The sequence below is a fragment of the Buteo buteo genome, chromosome 20, assembly GCF_964188355.1.
Source record: "Buteo buteo chromosome 20, bButBut1.hap1.1, whole genome shotgun sequence".
NCBI classification, from domain to species: Eukaryota; Metazoa; Chordata; class Aves; order Accipitriformes; family Accipitridae; genus Buteo; species Buteo buteo.
The window spans coordinates 3,642,726-3,668,526 of NC_134190.1; the positions used below are offsets into that span (position 1 = coordinate 3,642,726).

Consider the following 25,801-nt stretch of genomic DNA (forward strand, 5'->3'; position numbering starts at 1 on the left):
CTGGCTCACAAGTAATTTCGGTCTCTATCCAGGGAAAAACAGCCTTCGTGGCTGCTGGCTCTCAGCACAGCCATGAAACCTCCTTGTCTAAACAGCCGCAAGACGCTGCTCCCTATTTCTAGGAAGGATTTTACTCCTCAAAAATACACGTACCTAGAAACCAACCCAAGTCACACGCCTCCTACAACTGTTAGACTCACAAGAGGGATGCCCATCAGGAATGGAGTTACTAACAGAACAAAATTTGTAGGTCCTGGGCACCTTATTCACTGGGACACCGGGCAATCGTTACTGCTGTCACGCCATCTTCTACCAGGAGACCACAGAGATGTCCTCCCCCAAATCCTTGTCCCCTCATCACACTCCCCAGCCCCGCTTCCAGGCGACCGGAGGCAGCCAGCCCTCTCCGCGCCCCGGCCCGTCTCTACGAGGGCGCCCACGGGAGCTTCCAAAACCTCCTCGTAGGACTGGGCCGGGGAGAGTCGTTCCCCCCGTGGAGGGACGGAGGTGGCCCCCACGCCAGGCAGTCCGCTTCGAGGAGGAAATTTCCTCTTCGTAAACAGCCCCGTGCTTCCCCGAGGGGCTCTGCCGCCGGCCCTCAGGCGGGAGGACAACCTTCCCCTCAGCCAGCTTGTCCTGCAGCATGGCCGCCACGTGCGGCCTTCGGGGGCTCGCCGCCCTCGCGGCCTGCGGGAGGTTGCGTCTGAGTGGGATCCTCAGCACCACGAAGCCGAAGCGCGGGCCGCTTTCCAATCGCAATTAAGCAAATGCACGCTGACAACAAGAGCGAAGGGCTCTGGAAACCGCGGATTAAAAATCCAGGTCTGGGGCGGGGAAGTCCAAGGCAGCAGTGCCCTCCCTGAACCTCCCCAACCGCTCAGTCTGCGCGGTTCCCACTCAAACATTGGCCCCCGGCTTCCTTCACGGCTCTCCATTTGGACAGTCGCACCCGTGGCCATGTAAGAGTTAAAAAATAAAACAAAAAAAACCCAAAATCACCGTGACAGGAATTTATTACATATTCTTAGGCAGATACCCCGGGCAAGCTCATACTCGCCAAGCTGCCTTTTGTCATGCCGCTGAAGCATCGCTCGCATCCAGCGAGCTCCCGTTCGCGGGCGAGAGCGCAGGCTGGCCCGGCGTCCCGCGGTGCGCGTCAGGTGCCGTCGGCACAAGCGGGACGGGCACGATGCCCATCCCAGCCACGGCACCGTGCCACTGCCGATATCCATCGGCGACTTCTCCCAACCTGGGACAACCGCCCCCCCCGCGCTCCGAATGCCGCGTTATCGCTCGGTGGCTCGCTGGCAGTAACTGCGTGCCTTTGAATAGGACAAGAGGAAACGGCCTCAAGTTGAGGCAAGGGAGATTTAGGTTAGATATTTGGAAAAATTTTTTTACTGAGAGGGTTGTCAAACATTGGAATGGGCTGCCCAGGGAAGTGGTTGAGTCACCATCCCTGGAGGTATTCAAAAAGCGAGTGGACGGGGTACTTCAGGACATGGTTCAGTGGGCATGGTTGATGGTTGGACTCGATGATCTCGAAGGTCTTTTCCAACCTAAATGACTCTATGATTCTGTTCTATGAATTCCCACCCCTGCAAATTCATGGGGGGCCCAGCTACCCCCAGGGGTTCTCTGCTTAAGGGTCCATGCTTCTGAGGTGCTTTTCCTGCACATCAAGATGAACACTGGCTCCCACGGGACAGGGGCAACACAGTTCCAGGCAAAATAGCTCTAGGGTTCACAGACACCAGTGAGACAGTATTAGACCAGAAATGGTTGCTTTCCCCCTAAATTTTAACTCCTATCCAAATGACATTTATTTAAACTGCTGCTGAAGACAGAAAGCTGGGGCTATGTTTAAAGGCTTTATCTCTGTAAATATTTGGAGAGCTATAAATACTGAGCCATATTCATAATATGAATACTGGACTTACTGTTCTGTTGCCATGAAAATTACTATAAATACGCTTCCAATTCTTAATTTCTCTGATTTGCCAAGAACTCCTTTAAAAAGACAAAAAAATTCTTATGTAAGACATCTTTCTATTTAATTAGCCATCGGAGTCAAAGGCCACAGCGCAGAGCAGGAACTGAAAACTCAATGATAGAGGCAGACAAAGCACGTAGTGCACTAGCACGCTATATAGCTGTATGTCCCAAGTGGGACTTATTATAATCAGACAGTCCATGAGTCAAGCCCTGACTGCTTTCTGTGTTTGGGGAAAGGAGGGAGTGGGAAGGGAGCCTGTCTGAAGGTCTGAAATAAACCTCCTCGCTTCTTCTGCAAGTCACATGAATACCGATAGCTTCCAAATTTCCCAGTACCTCTGTCCATTTTTTTTTTTTTTAATGTAGAAGTGAATTAAAAGAAGGAAAGCATTTCAAGGCATTTTATAAAAGCACAGAGCAAGGATGGCTTTGTGGCTGAAGGAGCAGCGAGCTGGGCATAGGGTGATCGAGTTCCTGTCTCTAGCTCTGCCAGATAGTTTTTGCTTCATCACAGATACATGACTCGATTAGAGCAGAGAAAATTTCATAACAAGTTTTTACATATTTCCAGCCTGCTCTATGTTTAATCAATTTGTGCTTCAGCCTTCTTATAAAATAAAAGCCAGTAACTCTGCCATGTGGCCGGGTAACCCCTTCTTCACTACAGAAAATGCAGCGCTTCCCAGCCCTCTGTTTCAAATCCTCGTGCGATTTACACCCACATTCCTCAGGGAATAAAGCAGATTAATGCAACCCCCTTGCTTTTCGGAGTCAGAAAAGTGCTGTCTGCACGTGTACGTTCCTCAAGACAGGTTCCGCTTCCGTTGTTTCAACCCCCAAAAAGTGCTGTCATCACTTGCACGAGATTCATAAGCATGCTATTTGTGACTCCTGTCTCAGAGCAGAAAAGGGCAGTGTGTTTTGCCAGGTCACTACACACTTCTGGTCCTACTCTCCTTCCACAAGCCACCTTTGATCCACCTGGTCCTACAGCTCCGATTACGCTGCAGTTTTATCTGAGAGCATGCCTTCCACGGAAAGCATCTTAATGCAGGAATAAAAATAGGTCAGGTCTATCTTATAGCTCGGCTTCAAGGTTTTGACCTCCAAGACAGTCTGATTAAACTGTGAAAAATCCAGAGAGACTGGATTCCACACTGTGAGTTGTTTGAGAGCAACGATGATGCCGTTGGTTGCTATCACTTGTTTTACCAAAAAAAAATAACGGATGCAACAGACCAGACTCTGACCAACAAGCATAACATGAGCAGCTCTGCCCAACAGGCCACAAAGGCTAAAATGAACTGAAAGGCCTGTGATCTCCAACAGCAAGTATATAAAATCAGCATGAAAGACTCTTAAATAAGCTTTCTCAACATATATGGACTATTTTCAATCGATGGTTCTAAATATTGTCATGTTGAGTAACATTATTTAGCAACAGCTGTTGCACTAGAATTTCATCCAAATACCGACAAGCTAATACCACAACCCCGTTTAAAGCTAGTAAGACAGCCAAATGAGATGTTGCAAATATTAATGGCAGAACTTGCCAATAAAAGCTTTACAGAGTTGCTTATCTGCTGCTGCAAATGGACGACACCTTGCTGCAGTCGGTGTAGCAGGGTGTCAGTGCACGACTGGGATGTGAGGAGGACACTGAGGGTAACGCTTTCTCCTTTGAAGGGAGGTACGATGTGTACTGGTGACCAGGATCTGTGTTTTTTACACCCAAAGCAAGACAGCATCTATACCGACCTGTTGATTTCAAACACCAGGCTCTGGCATGGGCCAAGACCCAAGCCAGAGATAGGAACGCCGAAATCTTAAAAGGCACGCTCAAGCCTTACTTGGGTATCCAACCCAAGAAACAAACCACGGTCCTGGCGAACTGGTAAGAGCTTAAAGCCTGCTGGGCCCGGTTACATATAATTATACACGACGCATCAAGTCAAAAAGAAACAGGGAAAAGCCGGGTGATTCACGTCACCTACCTTTAACACACACGGGCTGGAAAACAACAGGGTCTAGTCACCTTGGCCGCCTTCACAGCCAGCAAAACGAGACACGCACTCTGAAGGTGTGACTTACCTGAGCTGCTTCAGACGTTCACACCAGAGTAAAATTAATAGCTCCCTAAGCTCTACACCGACAAGCCTTCCCCTGATTACAGAGGGAAACTAAGGCAATTAGCTCAGCTGCAGACATCTACGGTTAGCCAAATAAACCCAAAGCGTAGAGTCGCCCCTGCAACCCGCCCGGGACGTGCTTCAAAGCACGCGTGTCCCGCGAACCCAGGGCAGCGCCGCAAGTAAGGCGCACCGCGCTTCGCCCCACGAGACGTGGAGCAGGGCTGCCATGAGAAGACCCCCGCAGCAGCGGCGGGGCCCACTGCGGGCACGAGGCTTCGCCCCTCACCGTCCCGCGTTTCGGGCGGTCGCCCGCAGCTTTTCACGGCAGGGGTACGAGCCCATCGACCCGAACGGTGGGACTGTGCAGCCCTTTGCAATCCCAGAAGGAAAGGTCAAAGTCAGCTCCACCACAGCTTAACTTCGGCTTCTCCACCCTGATTTTTGGGGGGGTGATGTACCCCAGACCTAAGAGTCAGCCGTAACGCAGGGCGGGCAGCGGGTGGTCGCGGACTAATAAGCCCTCCCTCCCTCAGCGGAGAGACGCAGCGAGGAGCAACACATTCGCCTGCAAAGACCGCAGCAACCCTCCACTCCCCGGTCCCAGCAGTGCTCCCGACCTCAGCTCTGGGGCACACGGGAAATTCTGGAGCAGCATCAGGTACATTTTGGGTGGCCTTGCTGTTGCTGTTGTTTCAAAACTGGAGTGCGTGTTAAAATCGTAATAAAACAGTCCCGAGCGCTATTCCCGGTGATGTTCATTTATATCTTGAATTCAAACATGTATTACATACCTTTCTAATACAAAAAGGGAAAAGAGAATTCACTAATAATCGGAGATACAGGAGGCTAAAGGCCAAATTTCATCATATTTTTCTTTATTTACGTTATTTTCCTCTAGACTGGAGCAACAGAACTTTTACTCATCAGACAATTTTCCTAAAAACATCTGCTATTACGGCCAGGCTTCTAGGTTAACGCTGGCCTGCGATTAGAGCAACTACTTGTGCAAAATCTATTTGGGCTGAGAGTTTCAGGGGCTTCGTTTACACTAGGAAAACTGCAGAGCCATAGCCCAGCGCTAGCATTGCCCCTGCATCGTCTTGCTCTTTGCAAAACCTCTCCGACCTGCCTCCATTTCAACTAGGGCTCTTGCAGCCAGCAGTGGGGCTATGTCAGTTCACATATTTTAAGGTTTTCCTCACAACCGGGAGGGATTAGAAAATGAGGCTTTGATGTGTTCAGGACATGTGCTTGAGATTACTTGTGTACCTAGATGCTAGCACATGTGTCTGCAAGTTGCGGTCTAAATTTGTTTGTCCCTGGCAGCTCATGTTTGCAGCTATGGGTGGAGTTCATGTAAATTCTGTAACTGTCTGCCATTTTGTAGTCAATAATACTCTATAACCTATATTCAGTAACAATATTTGAGTCTATATTGAGGAATATTGTATTACTGCAGAATAAGAGCTACGACACATAAGGCCCACATAATGAAAACAACATCATTGCAAGAGAAGTCGTTGAAAATTAATTTGAAAGCCATTTGGAAAATCATTGCAGGATTATTAAGGATTATTGATGAATAAATGCCACCTCTATTTTTTTTTAAAAGCTGCACATGCCAAGCCATTTTATGAATTCCTGCATATATGGGGAGAGGTTTACATATTTTATGTAGCTTTTTTTTATTCTGAGATGACAAGCACTAAATACGTCTGCTGCATTGTGTTTCCACCAGACCAAATACTCTCCGTAGCACAGGAGGTGTTAAAAAAACCTTAATGCAGAGTTCTGCAAAGTGCAGCAGGATTTTTTTTATTTTCCCCTTTTTTTCAAGAAGTGTTACCTTCTGTGGACTTCTCCAAGACGAAAAACCAAACTGACCCATACCAGTTACACTTCTTCAGCACTTCCCAACTTTCAGACGTGCTATTCCTCTTCAAGTCAATGAGAGTTTTATGGCTAAATCTAACCCTGCATGCTTTGCCAATTTTCTCTGGTGTTTTTCTCCTAGAAATGCAGGCACTTAGTACACATATAGCAGTGAGACCGTATTAAAAGCCACAGCAGGTGGAAAATAATACAGCCCAGGGAAGTTTTTGGTTTTGACTCTCCTCACAATCAAAGCTATGCACAAAGCACAATGAGGCACAGTAAATAAAGACATTTCACACAGACAAGCACGAAAATCTTCCAAAACAAAGAAAATTAAATTATCTTTCAACTACAGAACACACTGCAGTGAAAGACTAAATGAGCGATTCTAATTAAAACCATGCTGCGAATCTCCTACTTTCCACCCCGAAAAAAATCAGCCAGTGTTTATGCATGTACAGCCACCCTCTAAAACCAGTCAAGCAGCTTTCCGGCCAAACAACGCAAGACGCAGCATCTCAGAACTACAAAACACATTGAAATTATTTCCATAGCGATCATAACAACAACGCGCCGGGCCAAGATCTGCAGGGAACGAAGGGGAGGGATGGCAGCAGGAGCTCGGCCCCCCGCCGCCGGCCCCGGTGCTGCCCGCCGTGCCAGGGGCGCCGCCGGCAGCACCCACGCAGCGCCCGTTCCCCTCGCCCCGCGGTCGCATCCAGCGCCCCGCCGGCGCGCGCCAACCCGCTCGCCGGCGCTGGCTTTCGGCAACGGTCGGTCTCTCCTCTGAAACGGGCTCTTCGCGTTCCCTCCTCCGCCCCGCTCGAGCTTCTTGATCCCGACACGTCGCGACCGTCTCGGGGGTCTCTCTCCTTGCGGCGCTAAACCAAGCGCCGGCCTCGGGTGAAGAAGACCGAAGAGGGGGATGAAAACTCGGGGCTGACCCTTTGCGCCGGAGCTGCGCCCGGGCTTCACGCATGGCTCGGCTCCGAGCAGCTCTCCAGCGACGAAACGTGATCTCCCGTCCGACCCGCTCCCTTCACGCTATTTATCTATTTGCACAGCCACGATACGCTGCGGGCTTCCCGAACGCTAGCCGCTGTCCTTTCACGGGCAGAGAGCCGAGGGGATGGGAACGCGCGGCTTACTACGTACGGCGAGTATGGGCATCCGTGTCCTGCGCGGAACACGCATGGTACGCCGATACTGCTATTTTGATGCAGGCACAGGAATCAGCTAAATATAGCAGACTTCGGTGACCGGTCTAAATTACAGACTGAAATGACATGAAGAAAGGTGCAGTTTGCCCAAAGACAAAGGAAAGTAATGAGAAGATTTTGGACGGTGATGGGAAGCTTGGCTCTAGCATCATTATGCCTGACTTGCTGCCAAGACACCCAGTAAAAGCTTCAGAAACACAGGGACTTCACCCCCATTAGATGTGGGCAGGCATAACGGTGGCAGAACAAGAAGAAGATGCAATCATCCTAAAGGATCCCAAAACCAAAGCGACTGAAGGCAGAGGAAAAGGAGGTTCCAGTTAATAGCATTCACTTGAAGACCATCAGAAGGAAGCAGCAACACAGGGGGAACCTGCAACCGATGCCCAAAGTGCACCAGATTTTTAAGAGAGAAAACTTAATGGATCTCCTGAGAAGCAGCAAAGAGGTCTGCAAGAACTGAGCAGAGATGCTGCAACTTGCTCCCCTTTCTCATGCTATTTTCGGGCAGTTGGCAGCCCCACATGCTCACACGTGACACCCAATCTCTTGTAACACCCACCCGTGCAAGGCAGTGAAAGTGTCTTAATCCAGATTTTGCAGCTGAGTAACCTGAGCGGCAATAAGTGACACAATTAATTACCAGTTGATCAATGTATCCTTGCTTAAGAAGACTTAAGCACTTGTTCAACATTTACACCCACTTTATGAAAATTTAAGGATGTACTTAAGTGCTCTGTTGCGCTGTAATAGAAAGATCACTTTGCTCGATCTCTTTTACATTTTTTCCCTTACGTTGCACAGAACTGGACCAGCAATGTTTTTACAGGAATAGGATTGCGAGTGGCAAGGGAGGAGCTCCCTTCCTGGTGAGGACGATGGGTTTTCGCCAGGATTCACGTTTGGTAGTAACACCGTGTCATCAGTGCCCCGAAGAGCCAAACTCATCGAGGGGGACTTCAGCGTCTGTAACTGAAGTGCCGAGGAACTCCCCAAAACGTACCCACCCTGTGCCTGCAAGTGTTGTTTACTGCTCTGAACAGGGCTGCATCTGAAACCTAGGCAGTAGACTTTTCAATCCTAATGTACATAATGTCTGCATGCAAACCAAAAGCAGGAGTTCCTCCGCTTTATTGGGTACTGAAACATTAAAAACAGGTGTTTAAAAACTGTATTACAAATCTGTCTGCAACCTGTATTATTTTTACCATGTGCAAGTAAATTGATCACTAGCGTGTTTCAACTGTTTCAGTGAAAATATGCAACTCCTGCTAAATTATTTCTTAAACATGTGGAGGGAGGAGAAAGTTTATTTGATTTCCCTGCACTGACAGCATGCAACGTATTTTACTTATGTGTATGTATATAGCAGATGCTGAAATGGATCATCTCCCTTTCACGGCACGCATCAAAGAAGATCTCGAGCTATTCTACACAAGGAAAGAAATGATAAACCCCTGCTCATAATGAAAGCTGCAACGTACTTCGAGAGAGCAACTGAGTAATTTGACACCATATTTTCCACTGATTCAGCCTGTTAGTTGGAACGATGACTGATTAAAATGGAAAATCTATATTATAACCACATATACTGACATTCCAGATTACAAGGTATGTTACGGATGTGATTTTTTTACTCTTCTTACACATAAAAATTAGAAAGTATAAAACCAGAAATTATTCCAATGGAGTTACACTGGTGTGAAAGTGATCTGAAATACTGGCCCCCAGTGTATCTTCATACAGAATGCACACAATATAATTTTCATGATATGTATGTTTTATGTAATTTGGAGTACCAAGAGAAAAAAAAATTCGTTTGCCCTGAGATATTACTTTTAGGAATAGAGGACAGATGTCTAGTTGCCAAAGCAGACTTGTAAAAAATTAATCACCTGCCTCATGCAGGTTAGCAGTATTTGGCAGGTAGGTTAGCTCAGCTCATAATGAAGCATCTGGCTTTTGGTAAAGCTGCATTTTAATTTCAACCGTGTTTCATTTCAGCTTTTGGGCACATGTCAATGTGCAATAATCTGACAAGTCTGGAGCAGATTTGCTGATTGGTAACTTTGGTGTAGGTCTTCTCAACTGCAACCAAAACTAAGTCAAGTAACAACTGTGGTTCACGCCCAGACCACAGCCTCACATATCATCTGAACCTCCCTGTAAAGCCATTTTAAGCCCAGTCCTCAGCATCTTACCTCTTATTTTCTCAAAAACAGCTAAACTAAGGGTCAGCAAACTCCTAACCACGCGCTTGAATTAAACAGACTAAGCTGATTGACTTCAGGAGCTGCTTTGAATGTGGTCTGGTAATTTGAGGCAAGCAAAAGGTCTACCCATGTTGTATTTTTCTTTAGAAAAGCAGATACCCATTTGTAGCAACACTGGTAGCCTCTTTTGGCTAACCAAAAGCATCTGCAGCTCCTTCTCGGATGCTGGAAGGGCAGAAGAAGAGCTGCTGAAGCTCAGAGAGGTCTGCAAAACTGCAGCCTTCTGATTCTGTGCCTCTCCTCACTTCTAGGAGTTCCCCACAAATTTACTGGGAAAAAACCCCACTGCCACCGCCACCAATTGTCCTTGTGAGAGAGCAACCACTATGCAGATGCAGGGGCCATTTTTTAACATGAATAGTTCAGGCATTCGAATAATGTTCCCAAAAGACAAAGATCTATTAGAGCATGAATTAAGCAATTGCCAATTTTTGTTTTTACATTATGACCATTTTTTAAGCTTTCAAATGTGCCAAAACCCTCAGGAATCTCACTGGCTGTTGTTTTTCGCTTCTTGTATCACTTAAGCTGAACCATTTCTTTCTAATACTTTTTAAAAAAAGAAATACAAGAGCAAACAGATCACACTACGGGCTCCTGAGCTCTAGCAGATCTTTACAGAGAGTAAAAAGGAAGGAACTGGGAACATTTAGCTTTGTAAGCACATTTGCAGCAGCCTCACTAGCAGCACCACAAACGTCTTTGCGGGGTTGCTGCAGCTCGTGCAGGTATTTTCCTAACACACCGCTGCAAAGAAATCACCTATTTCAACTCCTGATTATATTAATTTTTTTGTTTCCATCTTCACTGAACACCACCCACTGACAGATACTCCCCAGACCCACAGACACACTTGCACTTTATTTAGTTATGTAGAAAAAACAAAGCAAGGGGGATTTTTCTTATCTTGCTTGAGACTTGACCGCTTGCAGTAAAGGGGAATGACAACTTCTAGAAAGAAAATTTGGAGACAGAGCAAGAGACGTGGCGTCTGCGACTTTTAGCAGGAGTGATGCAGTATTAAGCAGGGGGCAAAAGGGGTGGAAAGGACAAAAAAAAGCATAGCACTCAAACAGTCAAGGATGAGTCCTGATTCCTCCCTGGAGAGCCGTAATACACGTTTTTGAGGTACGCTTCCAAAATAATGATGAATCGCCCTTTCAGGCGATGTGCAGAGAAAACTCTGTCCACACTGCAAACAATTCACTGACTGAAAGGATGCAGCGCGAGACCTGAGGACAAAGTAAATAAAGAGTAAAAGAAAGCCTACTACATTTATGTTCTGTCTTTCTCGGTCTTGCAGAGACTTCGGTCCCGTTGCTTCTAGACACTCGGGGTGCGCGCGCTGCTGGTCAGCAAAACCAGCCCAACAAGGGACGCAGAAAGGACGGCTCCGTGAGCAGCGGTGGAGATAACGATGATTCCTCTGCTTCCTTCCCAGGTCTAATCTAGAAGGTCTTTGCCTTATCAGTCACCACCAGCAGACAGCTAGAAGATACCCAATGCAGTGAGAGCAATGCCACCAACTCCCTTGTCACAAAGGACGAGGCAGAAGAGAAACAGGGAAAGGCCAAGGAAGAGGAAAGCCGGGAGCTGATATCATCATCCCGTTTCCCGAGGGAATGGAGACAGCAACGGCGGAGGAGCGGGAACACTTTCCATCCCCTCCTCCCTCAAGGCCACCACTAACTTCTGCTCTGCCGGCAGCCAGCGAGTCCAAACTGACAACAAACCTAGGATGTTGGGCTAAATCCTCCGGGCTGGAAAGCCAGATTGAATATCTCGGCATCCTAACAGCCGGGATGTGTACAGCGGCGTCCGTCAGGCCGAGCGTGGGCGAGGTATCATTTTTAAAGGAGAGCAGAGCGCATCCCCCGAGCGCTGGCTGGTGGAAATTTCGTTTTTCTTTTGGAAAGTGCTGTTGCACCGAACAGCAGAGGCCTGTCCCCAGGACTGCTCGTAAATCAGAGCTGAAGTTACATTCTCAGGGTCATGAAATCTTCACCGGCTGACAGCAGCACACTTTCCAGAACGGCTCCCTTCTGGACTTGGCCCTTCTCAGGGAGGCCGTAAGCTACTTATACGGCTGCGGTTGTGGACCTACCCTGTGGGACCAACTTCATCTGAAATACCAAAAAAAGAGAAACTCCCCCATTCCCAAAATATGATCTTCTAATGATGAAAAACTGCGATAAAAAGCTTTCAATGGGCTTTCTTCCATTTGTTGGATTTATAGAAGCAATAGCAGCCTTAAAACACCTGCCAAATCATTCTACTTTTCAGTTTTGATTATCTGTCTGCTAGTTTGAGGTTAGCTTTAACTATACAGATGCAAGAAGTGAGAAAGCCATTCAGCTTAGATTTATTCTTAAGAAGTACCGGCTGTCTAAAACAAGGCTATAAAGTGTAGGCTCCCTGTCTGGTTTGTTGTATGGTTGCGTGGCTTCGTGCTATTAATTGCAACCTGGCTAACAGGTGCTTGCCAATGTCTTTATATCTTCACCATAAGAAAGGATTATATTTCCATCTGGATAAAAGGGTGACGCTGTCTTCTAAAAAGAATTTAAGAGCAGCACAGAGAGGAAGTCCACCGTCGCATGACAAGTTGAATCACTGCTTGCTAACGAGAATATGCCCTCTTCTCTTCCCTGACAGACCCAGAGAGGGAAGGGGAAAGCAGCTAACACCATTTTTTCCACATCCACTCCTCTTGGTCAGGTGTCAGATGGCCATGAGCTGGACCCACCAGGGACTGTTTTCCTTCCAATTCCCTTGACTCACCCAGCAATGGTGGCAGCCGTGTTGTTTAAAACAAACTCGCAGCACTGGGGGACCCCCACCAAGAAAAGCACTTACGTACGCGCTGCAGGTGTGTGTGTGAGAAGTCCCATACTATGTGCTTAAAAATTAACCGTGGGCTCACGCTTGCCGTGCAGCATCAGAGCGTTGCTGCGAAGGACCTGCCCCGTTCTGTCTGGAAGAGCCCTCCTCTCAGCTTCCTTATCCCTTCATCTCCCTCCTGTCACCAATGGTGAACACCTCTTTCCAGTCTTTTCCTTTAGCTCTTCATGCCTCTTTTCTTCCCATCTCGCCTTCTGTGTAACTGCACAACCCTATCACCTCACGCCATTAACTATTTGTGAAGCCGGGTGCATGAGAAGTGCTGTCCAAGACTGTGATGTTAAAACACCAAGCCCCAACCTGAAATGCATTTGCAGCTCCCTGGACTGCCTGCTGCCCCCTGAAGTTACAGCGGTTTGATCGACAAGGCTTCCTCTTCCCCGAGGGGGTTGCAAAAGGTATTCATAGCTCTTGGATGGGGAAGATGAAAGGACTCCGACAGATACCTGTGGTGGCCAGCACCTGGACCCGGACTACTTGAGCTCGTTATCCAAAAGCAACAAAACCAACTGATCCATGCGAAGCAAACGCTAACATGCTCCGTGTGTTACTAGGGTGCACAAATAGCTCAGAGGTGTCTTGGTGCCTAATTATGGTGACGTACAAAAATACCGAGGCAGCAACTGCTTTAGAGAAGAGTTTGACACTTGTTAGTCATAAGGGGATTTAAAAATCCCAACATATGCCTCAAGGCCTTTGAAAATCAGACCCAAAGTGCCTACTTGAGATCTTGTTGGGAAGCGACACAGCCAGCTCCTGTGAGCAAGTCTCCTGGCACAGACAACATTGTGACTATGTAAATCAGCAGACAAATCATTGTGTTTTGCCTGTAAAATGAGGGAGTTCAGACTATTCATCTGTTCACAGGCTCAGGTGAAATTCTGTATTGGAGCGCCCAAGCCATACACAACCTCCATCATCTCACTGCAAAGCGATACAGTGAAAAGCAAGGCAGCATTCACTGTATTGTCAATATTAACTTAATTTTCCAAGTGGAAAACAAATTCTGGCTAGTACCGGTTACCTAGATAAAAAAGGAAAACCCCTCCAACTCCTTTTCTTCCCTTTTCCTAACCGATTTATCTACCTCACGTCAAGAGTGATGTTGAAGAAAATTCCTGGCATATTTTGTGTCAAAAAACTGAATAATAGTCATGACTTTTGAAAGTGCTTACTAGGCTATTCTGTGCATGTGAATATTTTCTTTCACCATTTGGTCCAGTCTTCTATGGGAGTACATCACACACTTTAATTAAACATTCTTGAGTATTTGGATTTTATCTCACAGATACACCGCACCCTGCTTGTAAAAATTCCATCGCAGGCAGCCAAAGTGCTTGACTTATTCCAAAGATGAGTTATTAATTAGAATATCTATAGACCCTATATATATATAATCTGGTGCCATCCCTCCCCAGGGCGCCCAAACTTTTATCTGCCAGATTACTTACCTGCAGCTGAAACAGAGCCATCGCTGGCTGGAATGTAACCCCCATCTTGTGCAACTCCTCACCACCACTCTCAAAATGAAGAAAGGGAGACAGGTCCAAATGGAGGACATTTTTAAGATGTTCTGGATGTAAACCCCTTGAATTAAGTTCACCTCACTTAAAATATGGCTGCAGCTAGCTAACTCTGTGGGTTTCCTAAAGTCCCCATTCACTTCATCTTGCTTCATTCAGAGAAATCCTCACCCGAGTCGTGAACTCCTGCAAAAGCGGAGGTGCCAGCAGGATGCTCACGGGCGTGATTTCGCTCCCCAAAGTGGTCCCAGGTTTCACCCTCACCTGGCACGGCGTGCGGCTCCCTAACACACGATGCCAGCTGCGGCACCGGCCCCGTTCTGACTCAGAGGGGGGAGTACCCCGCTCTGAAATCACCGAAGGCGACGACAACTTGCAAAATACTTCCCTGAGCCAAGGGGGAAAAGCCGGTGCCAGCCGTGAGCTCACCGGCACCACTCCCCGGCACCCCTCGCTTGCCAATCTTCTGCAGCATTTTTAGCTTGCTTAGGTGCGCCGGCTCATCCCACTCTCAAAACGTTTAGCAATTGAGAACAGCGATAGCTCGGGGCTGCCACGGCAGCCAAACACCCGAACAGGCAAAGGCGAAATGTGAGAGAGAGGAATATTGCGTTACCGGGCTCGTTAGCCTGGTGCAACTTGAAGCACTCAAAACCGTATTGTTCCTAAGTGCAGAAGGGAGGGTGCAGCCATCCCACAGAAGGAAATCCATAGGAAATCCTGCTGGCACGAAATACGCCTGGGAGACAGCCCGCAGGAGCCTCCAGTGAGCAAGCCCCACGCAGGTGATGGAGACATGATAAGGAGCGAGTGGCACCTTCCAGCACCGGGTCGGGGCAAGACCCTGCCGCTGCGGGCAGCCGCCAGCACCCACCAGGGTCGCCCCTTCCACAGGTCAGCATAAACCCTGCCGGCAGCCTGCCACGCTCAGCACTGCCTGCCTTTTCCCAGGCTCAGGTTTGGGAGAGGAGAGGAATCTCATACGCCGGCAGGCACTCAGCACGCTGGCCGGTCCCCGCGCAAAGCTCTTCAGCTTTACATGTGGTCCTCTCCAGTTGCGGAGAAAAGTCACCAGCCTGGAGGAGCCACTAGAGCTGAGGAAAAATTTGGTTTCCAACCCTGGACTTCATATCACACCCACGAGAGACTCCTGCCCTCCTACACCACCGCCCTCCTCATCCAGCACGCTCGTCTCAGAAACCTTTGATTCTCAGACCTTCCACCTCCTACAAGAAGAGATGGAGCATCAGCGAGGAAGCTAATGTTGCCTGGAAAAAAAAGATAAACACGCTCCGGCTGCAGAGAAAGCAACCTCTCGGCAATTTTGCTGAGGAACCGTGCCATGAGCAGCGGATGCTTTTTGGATTTACTTCTCCTCTGCCTTAGTGTGCCCTGCAGATATGTGGAGGTATTAGCATGAGAAAATCTCCTGGATTGGGAAGCAGGATGCCCACAAAAGGGTAGTGCAAGAGGTCAGAGCAGTTTTATGAGGAGTTTCCCTGAGTCAACACAACTGAAAACTCTGGGAAATATTAGAGGGAAAAGTTTGATTCAAAATCTCTCACCTGAAGACACTCAGATACTGTTTGAGCTTACACCTGGGTGTGAACTTTGAAGCTTGGGCTCCTTTCTGTATAACACAGTGGACTGAATCAAACCTAACTCAAAACACCTGCAGTATCTGGAAATATGCTGATTCAGAGATGCGTTTTACAGCTTTTGTCAGTCACTGAATTATCAGAAGTTACTTCATAGATTTCCTCCTCCTCCTTTCATTTATTTATAAGTACTTTTGTTTTTTAAATACTTCTTTATTTGTAAGTACTTACTATTTCTCTTATAAAATGTATTTATAAGTACTTTCTTTCTTTTTGGAAGTACTTTTCATCCATCCATCCAACCCTGGTCTAAGTCAGAAGACTTTAAGTCTTTCCTCCAACAGGTAACTCTGGCCGGGATGGCAATGTCAGCATGGAGAAGCTTTCTCTGGCCCTCTTTATGTTTCTGTTCTTTTTGGAGAAAAGATGTTCGGGTTGTAATAAAAGGACTGAAAAATACATTAATCCTTATTAAACCGGTAGAGCCAATTGACAGGGTTAGGACTGGCTGCTTCCTCCCCTCTCCCTTCATGCCCTTCCGCAGTTTCCTCTCCTCTCCTCTTTTCTGACACTTGTTTGTGTTTGGAAGCAGCACGCTCACTCCCAACAGACCGGGACAGGGGATGAGAGGGGAAATGTCTGGACGCATTTAGTCCAATTAAATGTTGGCATCACATTCAGTCTTTCCAAAAAGCACGTAGGAAACTTTAAACGCCAGGCTGGCCGCTGCGAATCAGTGCCTCGCCATTTACATTTCCTTGCACCGGGCCACAAACAGAGTAGGTATTAATTGTCATCAAGCGTGTCTGCCACAAAGCCCTCTTTAGTATCACTCACAAACATTCTGCTAAAACCTTTCGTCTTTCAGCAGATGACTTCCATAATCCCATGTCACTGATGAGTTTTGGCAGAGCTAAAGAGCGAACTGTGTTTGCTGCTGACAACTCCCCTCACTTTCCTTTTTCAGCTGCCACAGCAGCATGCTAATTCCGCAGCGGCATTCCCTGCCCAGCGTCGTCTCGGGCTTGCGTCGTTCCTTCGAACGACGTGTTTGCTAACAGGGCTTTATGGCAAATAAACAAAACGCGCGCGAGCCCTGCACGTGTGGTCCGTACATCATCTTGAGCCGCCCCGTCTCTCGACAAGCCGCTGCTCCTACACAAAAAGCTGTGGCGTAAACCCAAACCGCGCGAGCGCGGCAGCGGTGCCTGCCTGCCTCCCTCCCGCAGCCGGTGCCCTGACACCCGTGGGTCCCACGGCACCCCGGTGGTGATAAAACCTGGGCTCTGCCGCACAGGGGGTCACAACCCCAATAGAAGGCGCTGGAAGTTTAACTTCTGGGTGAGAAAGAAGCAGCTGAGGAGGGACAGGCACAGCTGGCTCTCTCCCGCTACTTTTTCTTTTTTTCGTTTTAAACTGCTAAATCTGGTTCTTCCCACTCCTGAGAAAAGTCCTTTAAAAATGAATGAGGCTAGTCATATAAATGAATTAAGGGTCAGTTTACAGTGTTATTGAATTAAATGCTTTATGTACAGTAACTGAAGAGTTTGGTAGAATTCATTAAACTAGATTCAGACCTCAGATGCTTTCCAGAGCGGCTGGAAGGGTTTAAGGAACTAAACAGAAGAAACTCAAAAAAGCCTCGCTTTGCTCAGCATTCACTGCAGCATCCAAACCAGCAACATACTTCCACATTACTGCTACAGCTCTGCCCTCCAACATGTGTTCACAGCTCTGATTAGATCCAACCGCAAGTTAAGGACTAAATGTACTGAGGCACGTCCCCAGCTGATTTCAGTATAAACTGCATGTCTGGAATCTGACTGCACAGATAGGTCCACGGTCACCGCCTGCCAGCTGAACACTTGCTAAGTCGGACACGGACAGAGTAGCAACCACTTGTGCCATATTCACGTTGCTAAGAGCAAGTGGATGCTCTTGCCTTGTTTTTAACAAAGGCTCGGTCCGTCCGGTTTAAAATACGCTCAAAGGCGCGCTGACCCACAGTAATCCTTGAGGACAGGGAGAATCTCCCGTCACTTTTTGGTTTTGGAGAGGAAAGGGTGCTCACCACAGAGCGCCCAGATAAACAACCTGTGCTGCTCGTTACACGTTTTGGTACCTGCACAATAGGGTGGCCCCCCGCAGATGCCTTCACAGCCCCTCGACTGCCTTCCGTCTCGTAATGAGCTCGGTGGTGGGATTTCGGCTGCACTTCAATACGCAGTTCATAAGGTCCTGAGTGAGATGGCAGCTGCCAATCAAGGGCTGGCAGGGATGGGCTATAATGGAAAGGAAAACGTATTAAAAATTAACATCAAGTACACTATCACAAACCACAAGCATCCAGCACTGTTACTTTAGAGACCATGTTTCGCAGTTCATCCTTCACCATCTTACATTTAAAATTTCATCAATATGGATAATGCTGTGACATAAGTAATTCAAAAGGTAATGGTTATTTTATGAAGATTTATGGGTCGAGCATATCTGATGGCCCAGATGCTATCCGATTTGTAAACAAAATGGAAAAATGTTAAGACACAGCTTACAAATATCTTAATATATTGATTCTTGAACCAAAAGGGGAAAGGTAGGCAGAAAGACGCAGAGGAATTGAAGGAAAAGGATTTCTGCTGTGAAAGTGAATGCCAAACCAGCTCCGGAGGAGTTCTGCATTTAATGGATCTAATGGATTTCAACAAATCTACTCAGTTTACAGGGAGTGGGAAGAAGAAAAAAAGCCCTTTCCCGGCTTCCTTCCCAACACAAAACACGTCAGAGAGCCTCAAAGTGAAGCCGATCCCTTTCTGGTTCATGCACTGCAAGGGAGCAAGCTCTGAAGTCAGAACTCGCTTACAAATCCTACTAACGATGACGCGCAAGCCCAAAGAAAATCCAGCTCATTCTTCCGGCCCTGTATTGACTCTGCAATTAACTAAAATATTAAGGACTCATTACCATCACGCAAGCAAACAGGCCCGACAGCATGCGATGGTGGGGAAACGTCATTCTTAGAAACCCACTTCCAGTGTAAAACCACACTGAAAATAGTCAAGAGAGCTTGGCTGTAAGAAATGCCAAGTTGATGCTTTGGGTTGAAAAGAATGAAAAAGAAACAAACAAGCACTGTAGAAACAGTAGGCCTGAGACAAACGTATGGATCTTAAAATCGAAGCAAAAAGCTTCACGATGAAAACACTAATTTTATGTCTAGCGTATATTCCTTCCTTGGGTGAATTCTCCTCGCCGGGTGTCCTTCCCTTTACAAGCAGTTAAATGGCACAACCGCAACACGCTACCCTGCCCTCATACATCAAACTTTATTATCTCTCCCATCACCCTCGACAAGACGACCAGCAAGAAGAAAATCACGGTCCTCGACTCTTTGTTGTCACCACGGACCGGGGCTACCTGCCACGGTGAGAGGGCTCGTCCCGCCGTGGCACGCAGGCGAGGAAGCTGAAGGGCTAGTGAGCCCTCGTCCCGGCCGGCGAGGAGGTGGCCGCTTTGGATTTACTGGTTGCCCACCTCGCTGCTAGAGCCCTGGTGCAAGGAAGAGTCTGAGCAGCCTGAACCACGGCTGAGATGAGCTGGCTTGGGGGGGGAAAGGATACAGAAGAGCTTCCACACGGGATATTACAAGCACGTATCCAGCCGGAGACTGAATACTCCGTTTTACCGTCCCAGCGATCCACACACTAACCCAGCGCGCTTGTGGCTCCTCAGGCATTGCAGCTCTCACATCCCCCAAAGCATCCCTGCTGTCTCCCACTGCAGGACAGAGACCTTAACCACTTGCACCGGCTTTTTTTGGTTTGTTTTGCCTTTTCTTTTTTTAATTTAAAGAGCTTATCCAGCCCTTCATCGCCAGCATATTTAACTCTTATCTGCTAGTGCACGTGTGCATATACACCGATGGGACTTCAGATGGTGCCAAGTTTCCCCTGCGTTATCTTTCTTCACTGCTTATGAATTTGAGCCGCGTGATTGGAATGCCTACAGACACGCGTTACAGGGGTCAGCTGGAGCCACCAAGTCCCAGCCCTGGGTGAGGACCAGGACCATCCTGACCGCCCCGGGCACCCCCTGCTACCCCAGCACGGCTTGCTGGCGAGTCGCAGGCTCCAAACTTCCAGCTGCTCCGCTCTCCAGCCCTCGGGACGTGGAGCATCCTCAAAACTAACAGAGGGGGAAGAGAAGAAAGTAGCCACACAGCTCCCAGCTGAGCCCAAATGGGAGCTCAGCCAAAATAAAGATGTTGCCTCTGTGAGTGAGGGCTCCCAGCTCCCGAGAACATCTGGATCCAGCAGAAGCCAGCGGGGCACTCTCCGCAGAGGCAAGACAGGGACAAATCCTGAATTTGGCTACCTCCCCCCCAAGCACGGGAGCCCCAGCCTTGGCTAGAGGCAGGATGCTACGTCTTCTGAGCTCCCGTGCAAGCCTTTCCCCCAAAATGGCCAGGGCCCACCTTGGGGGCGAGAAGAAGCTCTTCTGCTACTAGACACTCGTACAAAGAGCGAAGAGATGGCAAAAAATTACAGGCCATTGTATATAGCCACTATTCTTGGCCTAGCATGTTAGGTACACATCCTTCAGTGTGAAAAAGTCTCAAAAAAAAAAAAAAATCTGGATGAACCATATTTGACTAATGATAGATGACAAAGAGCAGAGCAAAACAGCTGTCTCTCTCCTGGTGATGATCAGCACACATTTTTAAACAGATGTTTCTGGTTTTAAGTAAATTCTCACTTGATCCATCTTTTTTTTTTCTGAGGACACAACATCTATCAGATTAGAAATTTTTAACAATTAAAAAGGACAACTCTGACCAGCAGCACGTAGCCCTCAAGTGAAGAGGGATTTATTTTTTTTTTAAGATACGTGGAAGTAAGTAATAGTTCCATAGCTAATTACATCTCTTTAAAAAACAGAGAAAAAACCCACCAAACCCCCTTTCAAATCAGCACCTGAAAATGTCAGTATAATTAAGTTGTAAAATTCATGTTCTTAAATAAAGCCTGAAAATAAAAATACAGTTTGCTGTTAGCCCACAATCTATCATCAAAATTCCAAAATACCACCTGCCCAATTATAAATTGACAATTAATGGCAGTTTTCCTGATAAAGGAAGCAGAGTGATGCATTTAACAGTGTCACAGGCTGGGGCTGTCAGAGCTATTTCCTATGTTAGGTTATCTTCATCATGCACTTAATTTCCTCTGGCTAAACGTGGTTAAAGGAAAAAGTCACCAGGCAAATGGTCTAGTGGTAAAATCAAATCTGGTTGCTGCAAAGAAACCTTATCAATTTGAAAAGGCCCAAACTACCTCATCTAGCCAGCATCACGCGGAGGGGAGAACAGCCCCTCCACGGGGGTCAAGAAGAGAAATAAAAGATCTTCACGCAGTCTTCCTTCTACATCAGTGTATTTCCCTCAAGATTGAATTTTCCACCCACTGAAAACCTGTCCCATTCCTTTCTACGCCATAATAAATCTAACTGTAGTCGTCCTAAATGCTGTAATGAGGGATGGTTGTCTCAAGGCGGGTTCACAAAACCTGGTGTTAGGCTGTAGAAAACTCGATCAATGTAACTCCGTCCTACATAAATCAGATTACAAAACAGATGAATAGTGATTTATTTTGCATACACCAGATACACAATATGATTAAATCAAAAACAGATTATCCAGCCTGGCTGACTTCTGCCTTTAGCAGAAAGATTTATCAAGTTACCAAAAAAAAAAAAAGATACTAAGCAGCACACTGGAATATAGACGGGGGGGAAACAAAGCCAAAAACTTCGACTCAACTTCGCAAAGGTGTTTAAGCCTGATCTTCACAACGGCTACGCATTTGGGAATTAAACTACCATTACACTTTCTGAGCTACTAGATGCCCAAGGCCCCTCAAAAAAGAGATTTGCAAACCTTTTTGTCCTTAACTAGGCTGCTGTGCAAAAGGTGTCAGAATAACTGTCAGTCTCACAGGGGGACTAACCCTGCGCGTTGGTCAAATACCACAGGATGGAGTCATCTGCCCCAGAGAGCTGCCCAAGCAACTCACTTAGAAGGAGCGTGGCTGAGACGGGGTGCCCTGCACTACACTGATTTTTTCCTAACAGCGAGTGCTCCTTTAGAAACAAAACCATAAACTAGAGAAACCACAGGGCTGCTGAAACTTTTACCAGGCTGCTAGCTTGCCCCTGCTCCAACTGTGCACCAAATGCAAATATGGTTACAATTTATTATTTATTACCCATGTCGCACATCGAAGCGGATGCCTGTTAAAGATTCTTGTGTTATTTTTTGGAGGACTAAGAAAACAACGGTGATGCCTGTATGTCCACCAACTGGACTGTGGTCAGAAAAATATACCTGCTGTATATTTCACCTGAGTTAACGTGGGTAGATTTTGCTTTCTTTTTTCTTTTCTTTTTTTTTTTTTTTAATTTCCTGTCTGACAATTGAGCAATCTGGCTGTGAGCTGTTAAAATAGATGCTGCGTCCCACCCCAGACTTGGCTGTGTTTTGCTGGCACGCGGAGCAAGGAGCTCCTCCGTGGAGTGCATGCAGCGCGCTGGAATTCCTCACGCTGAAGTCTGAAAACGCGAGTCGTCGTCATCCTCCCAGATAACGCTTAATGCTACTGTCCTCAAACTTCACATTCAGAGATTGATTTGCATGGGAAATGTTGCATTTGGTGGCTTAGAGAAAGAACAAGAAACTATTGCTGTGGGAAGGGAGATAATGAGTGGCTGGCATCGCATCTCTGCTCGTTCTGAATTTAGAATCACGCCGTGCTAAAATGAGCTGGTGAGGGAAGGCCGTGAATAAGACGCTCACAGGGGCGTTTGAATGAACTGAAAAACAGTCAGGAGAAAGCGTGGGGAGGATTAAATCAAACATACAAACAACAAAAAAAAATCAGTTTACTGAGACAGGCTTGCAAGCGGTCTTCGGCTTTATGGTACAGCGACCTAACGTAGTCAAAAGCCGCTGCTATGCGGTGGCAAACCGAACTTGTTGAAGCATCTGAACATCCCCATCCAGCATGAATACAGCAGGAAAGAGAGAAAGGTTAGAGACATTGCGGGCTCTTCCCTGTCCGCTCCCCCCGCCCCTCAATTAACACTAACGAGTCCCAGGAGATGGTCACGGCCACAAGTCCCCATTTCCCTGGGTCTTGCCCAGACAGCCCTGCCTTTGCTTTGTCTGAGGAACTTCCTCTCGTTTGCCATAAAAGCACAAGTTTGCCATAAACACACAAGTTTGCCATAAAAGCACAAGTTTGCCATGAACGCACAAGTTTGCCACGAACGTGCCGGTGAGCAAATCCGGAGCTGCTGCGCCAGTGACTAGCTCATCTTAAGATAGCTCGTGCCCTTTTCCACCTTCAGAAAACCCCAGTTTCTTGAGAAACTCAACTTCTGCCAAGTAAGGTTGCCCTCTACCTCACGATCTGGACCAAAAGATATATTTAAAAAAACACACAAAAAAACAAACAAAAAAAGCCCATCAAGAGCATCTGAAAGGTCCACAAATCAAAAGAAGGGAGGAAAAAATACGCAACATTTTAAAATCATGATTTTTAAGGAAATCATATGGTTTGGGGCCTCAATGAATGATTTTTGCGTGCTTGAGTTTAATACTGCCACAGTCACAAAAGTCAAATCCAAGAAATCCACAAAAAATAAACAAGCCCACTGATGGAGATAAAAGCCAAATTTGCTTTTGCAACTGGTAGACAGGTACCCAGCCATACATTCTCTGGGTGCAAACTACAGCCTCCACATGTACAACTACATGACCCCGTGTCTGTGAGGTCAAGAACGTACATGGATATTTTTGAGGCTGAAAAAAGAGACTGCAGCTGAAGAAAAATGTGGCTTTCAACGGTTAAAAAAAATAAACTGTGCAAGAAAATACAGTAGGGAGCTTTTATAAGCCACCTGGAAATGGGTGTCTATTCCTGGAAGCTCCTTTTGGTGTGGTAGACCTCATACGCGCCATACGCCCAACCAACAAACCCAACCATTTCTCTTCCCCCTTCCCCCAAAAAACACTACATTTAATGAAAACTCAAGTGTTACAGGCCAACACACTTCTTGGATTAAACTGATGACGCTTGAAATAACTACAATGCATTACTTCTTGATGAGTAAGAAACTGTCTCTAGGAAATTTCAGGTTGTGTTTAGTCAAATACAGCAGCTGAAGAGGAAGTCATTAAAAATGTGTAAGATACTCAGAAATCCGGCACTTTCATGAGCGCCTGTACTTTTTGTTGTAACGCAGGATGATTTGGGACATGTCAATGAGCGGGTAAAAAATACAAATGGGATTTTAGTTTTGGAAATGGTCACTAACATTGCCCCAATACCCGAGGGCAGAAGTCCAGTCCTGTATTTCCATTTTGGCTTTGACATTTTTCCCCGTGGGAGGTTCTGCACTACACAGCACTGAGGAGCGATGGAGAAATGTCCCAGAAAGGAACACAACTGCAACAGCAAGGGCTTGAGAAACACAGAGCATCACCTGCTCATACAGCAACTGCCTGGTAGAGTGCTTCTCTTTAAGCTATTTGCTATATTAACTGTAGAAGAGGGACTACAGACAGAAACTTCTTGCATTTGAGCGAGACAGCGCAATGCATAAATACTGACATAAAAAAAGACCTCAGAGCTAAAGCCTGAAGCAGAATTTCACAAAGACCATCTCTTGACTCTCCACGAAACGATTTACCTCCAGTGGGTTTTGAGGCAGGTCGGTACATTCAGGTTACCCATTTTGGTCTGCAAAAGGTAACGACTCCCATCGCTACCTTAGGGTTTGTGCCAAAGCTTCCCCTGGAAAAAACCCTCTGCTCGGTCTCTAAATATTTCCTACGTCCAAAGGAACGTTCACAGCCCTTGAGCGGGACACGTCAGCCCAAACCCATTCCAAAGAGCCCACAGCCCGGGGACCGGGCTGAGCCTCCGAGCTCACGGTCCTCATCAGCACGGGGTGCAGAAAGACCGTGCTTCTGCTAAGGCAGGCATTGTTATTACTCTTATAATATACTCTCATTATTCCCTTGCTCCAGGACTCAGAAAGCGTAAAGCAGATTGAGCTTTAGTGACAACGAATGAAAACCATCATCAATTTTGGAAAGGACACAAAAAAGCAGCTTCCCTTTTAGGCTGATGCCCGCTATAAAACCCCGGGAAAGCAGACAGCACCCGGCCGATGGTCTGCCGGAGCCCGCTCCCTCCTGCCCCCAAAAGCGACGGGAATGCAGGAGAGGGAGGGAAAGGCGTCAGTGATTTTCCAAGGCTTTTGATGAAAACTGTACCGCGTATTCAGGAAGAGACAGAGGAGGTAATCAAATCTGGTTATCTCGAAATCATTATGACCGGGTAGATTTTGGAGCCCGAGTTGTTTGTTGGAACCCACCCCTCCAGCCCTCGCGTTTGAAATAGAACAGATGTGTAACATAACAGGAAAAAAATCCAGCTCTGTTGTGACAAATTCTTAACCAATTTTTTTGGAAAGATTTAAAATAACATAGTTTCTGTTGCGTAGGCTGTGATCCTGTTGACGTCCGTGCTCAGTTGCCCAGCGCTTTCATATACATAAAACGAGAGGTATTTTTGGTGGAAGGAAGCACGGTCAGTGTATCTGATTGGTAAAATAACTTAAAATCACATTTCGACAGTAACTTCCAACTGCCCTAGAGCACGAGTTAATGAGATCACATGGAAACATATTGCGAACCAGGAAACATATTTTACCGAAGACCAAAACAGTGGAAAAAAATGTTAAATACACAACATAGCGGGGCTCCGTTTTGTACGCTTCACCTTTCTTGTTTGCGTTAGCGCACAGGCATGCCGGGTGCCTCCTGACGGGCTGCAGCAAAGCAGCAAAACAGAAAGATAAAAGCCTGTTTGGTCAAACTGTCCCATTATTGCCCTTGAAGCCTTCGGCAAGAAGCAGCCCCCCGACACAGAAGCCAACAGCCGGGCTCTCTGACGACCGCGGGCTACTTGGCACGTCAGTGGGAGAACGTAAAATGCTTTTTTTAAGAGCGCGGGAAGGTTCTGAAGGCTTTGCTTGGTGTTAAAAAGTCTCTATCCCGGCTCCAAAAGGCAGCGAGTCCCTACCTCTGGATGGCTCGGCCAGACCCAAAGGGGTTGCTGCATTTCCCAGCACTGAATTGAGGCAGGGTCCTGAAAGGAGCCCGGGCAACGCAGAGAGGAGGAGAAGGAGGAGGAGGAGAACGATGTGGAAGGGGACCACGGC

The 25,801-nt window shown here is 47.2% G+C and overlaps 1 protein-coding gene across 5 annotated transcripts in view; it reads right to left on the minus strand.

Annotated features, from left to right (window-relative positions):
* NFATC1 (nuclear factor of activated T cells 1) overlaps positions 1-25,801 on the minus strand; it is a 160,275-nt gene that overhangs the window by 123,142 nt on the left and 11,332 nt on the right. For all 5 annotated transcript variants that reach the window (XM_075052426.1, XM_075052424.1, XM_075052428.1 and 2 more), the window contains exon 3: positions 17,640-17,799. In XM_075052426.1, coding sequence (XP_074908527.1) covers positions 17,640-17,799 — 160 coding nt within the window. The remainder of the gene's footprint in view (positions 1-17,639; positions 17,800-25,801) is intronic.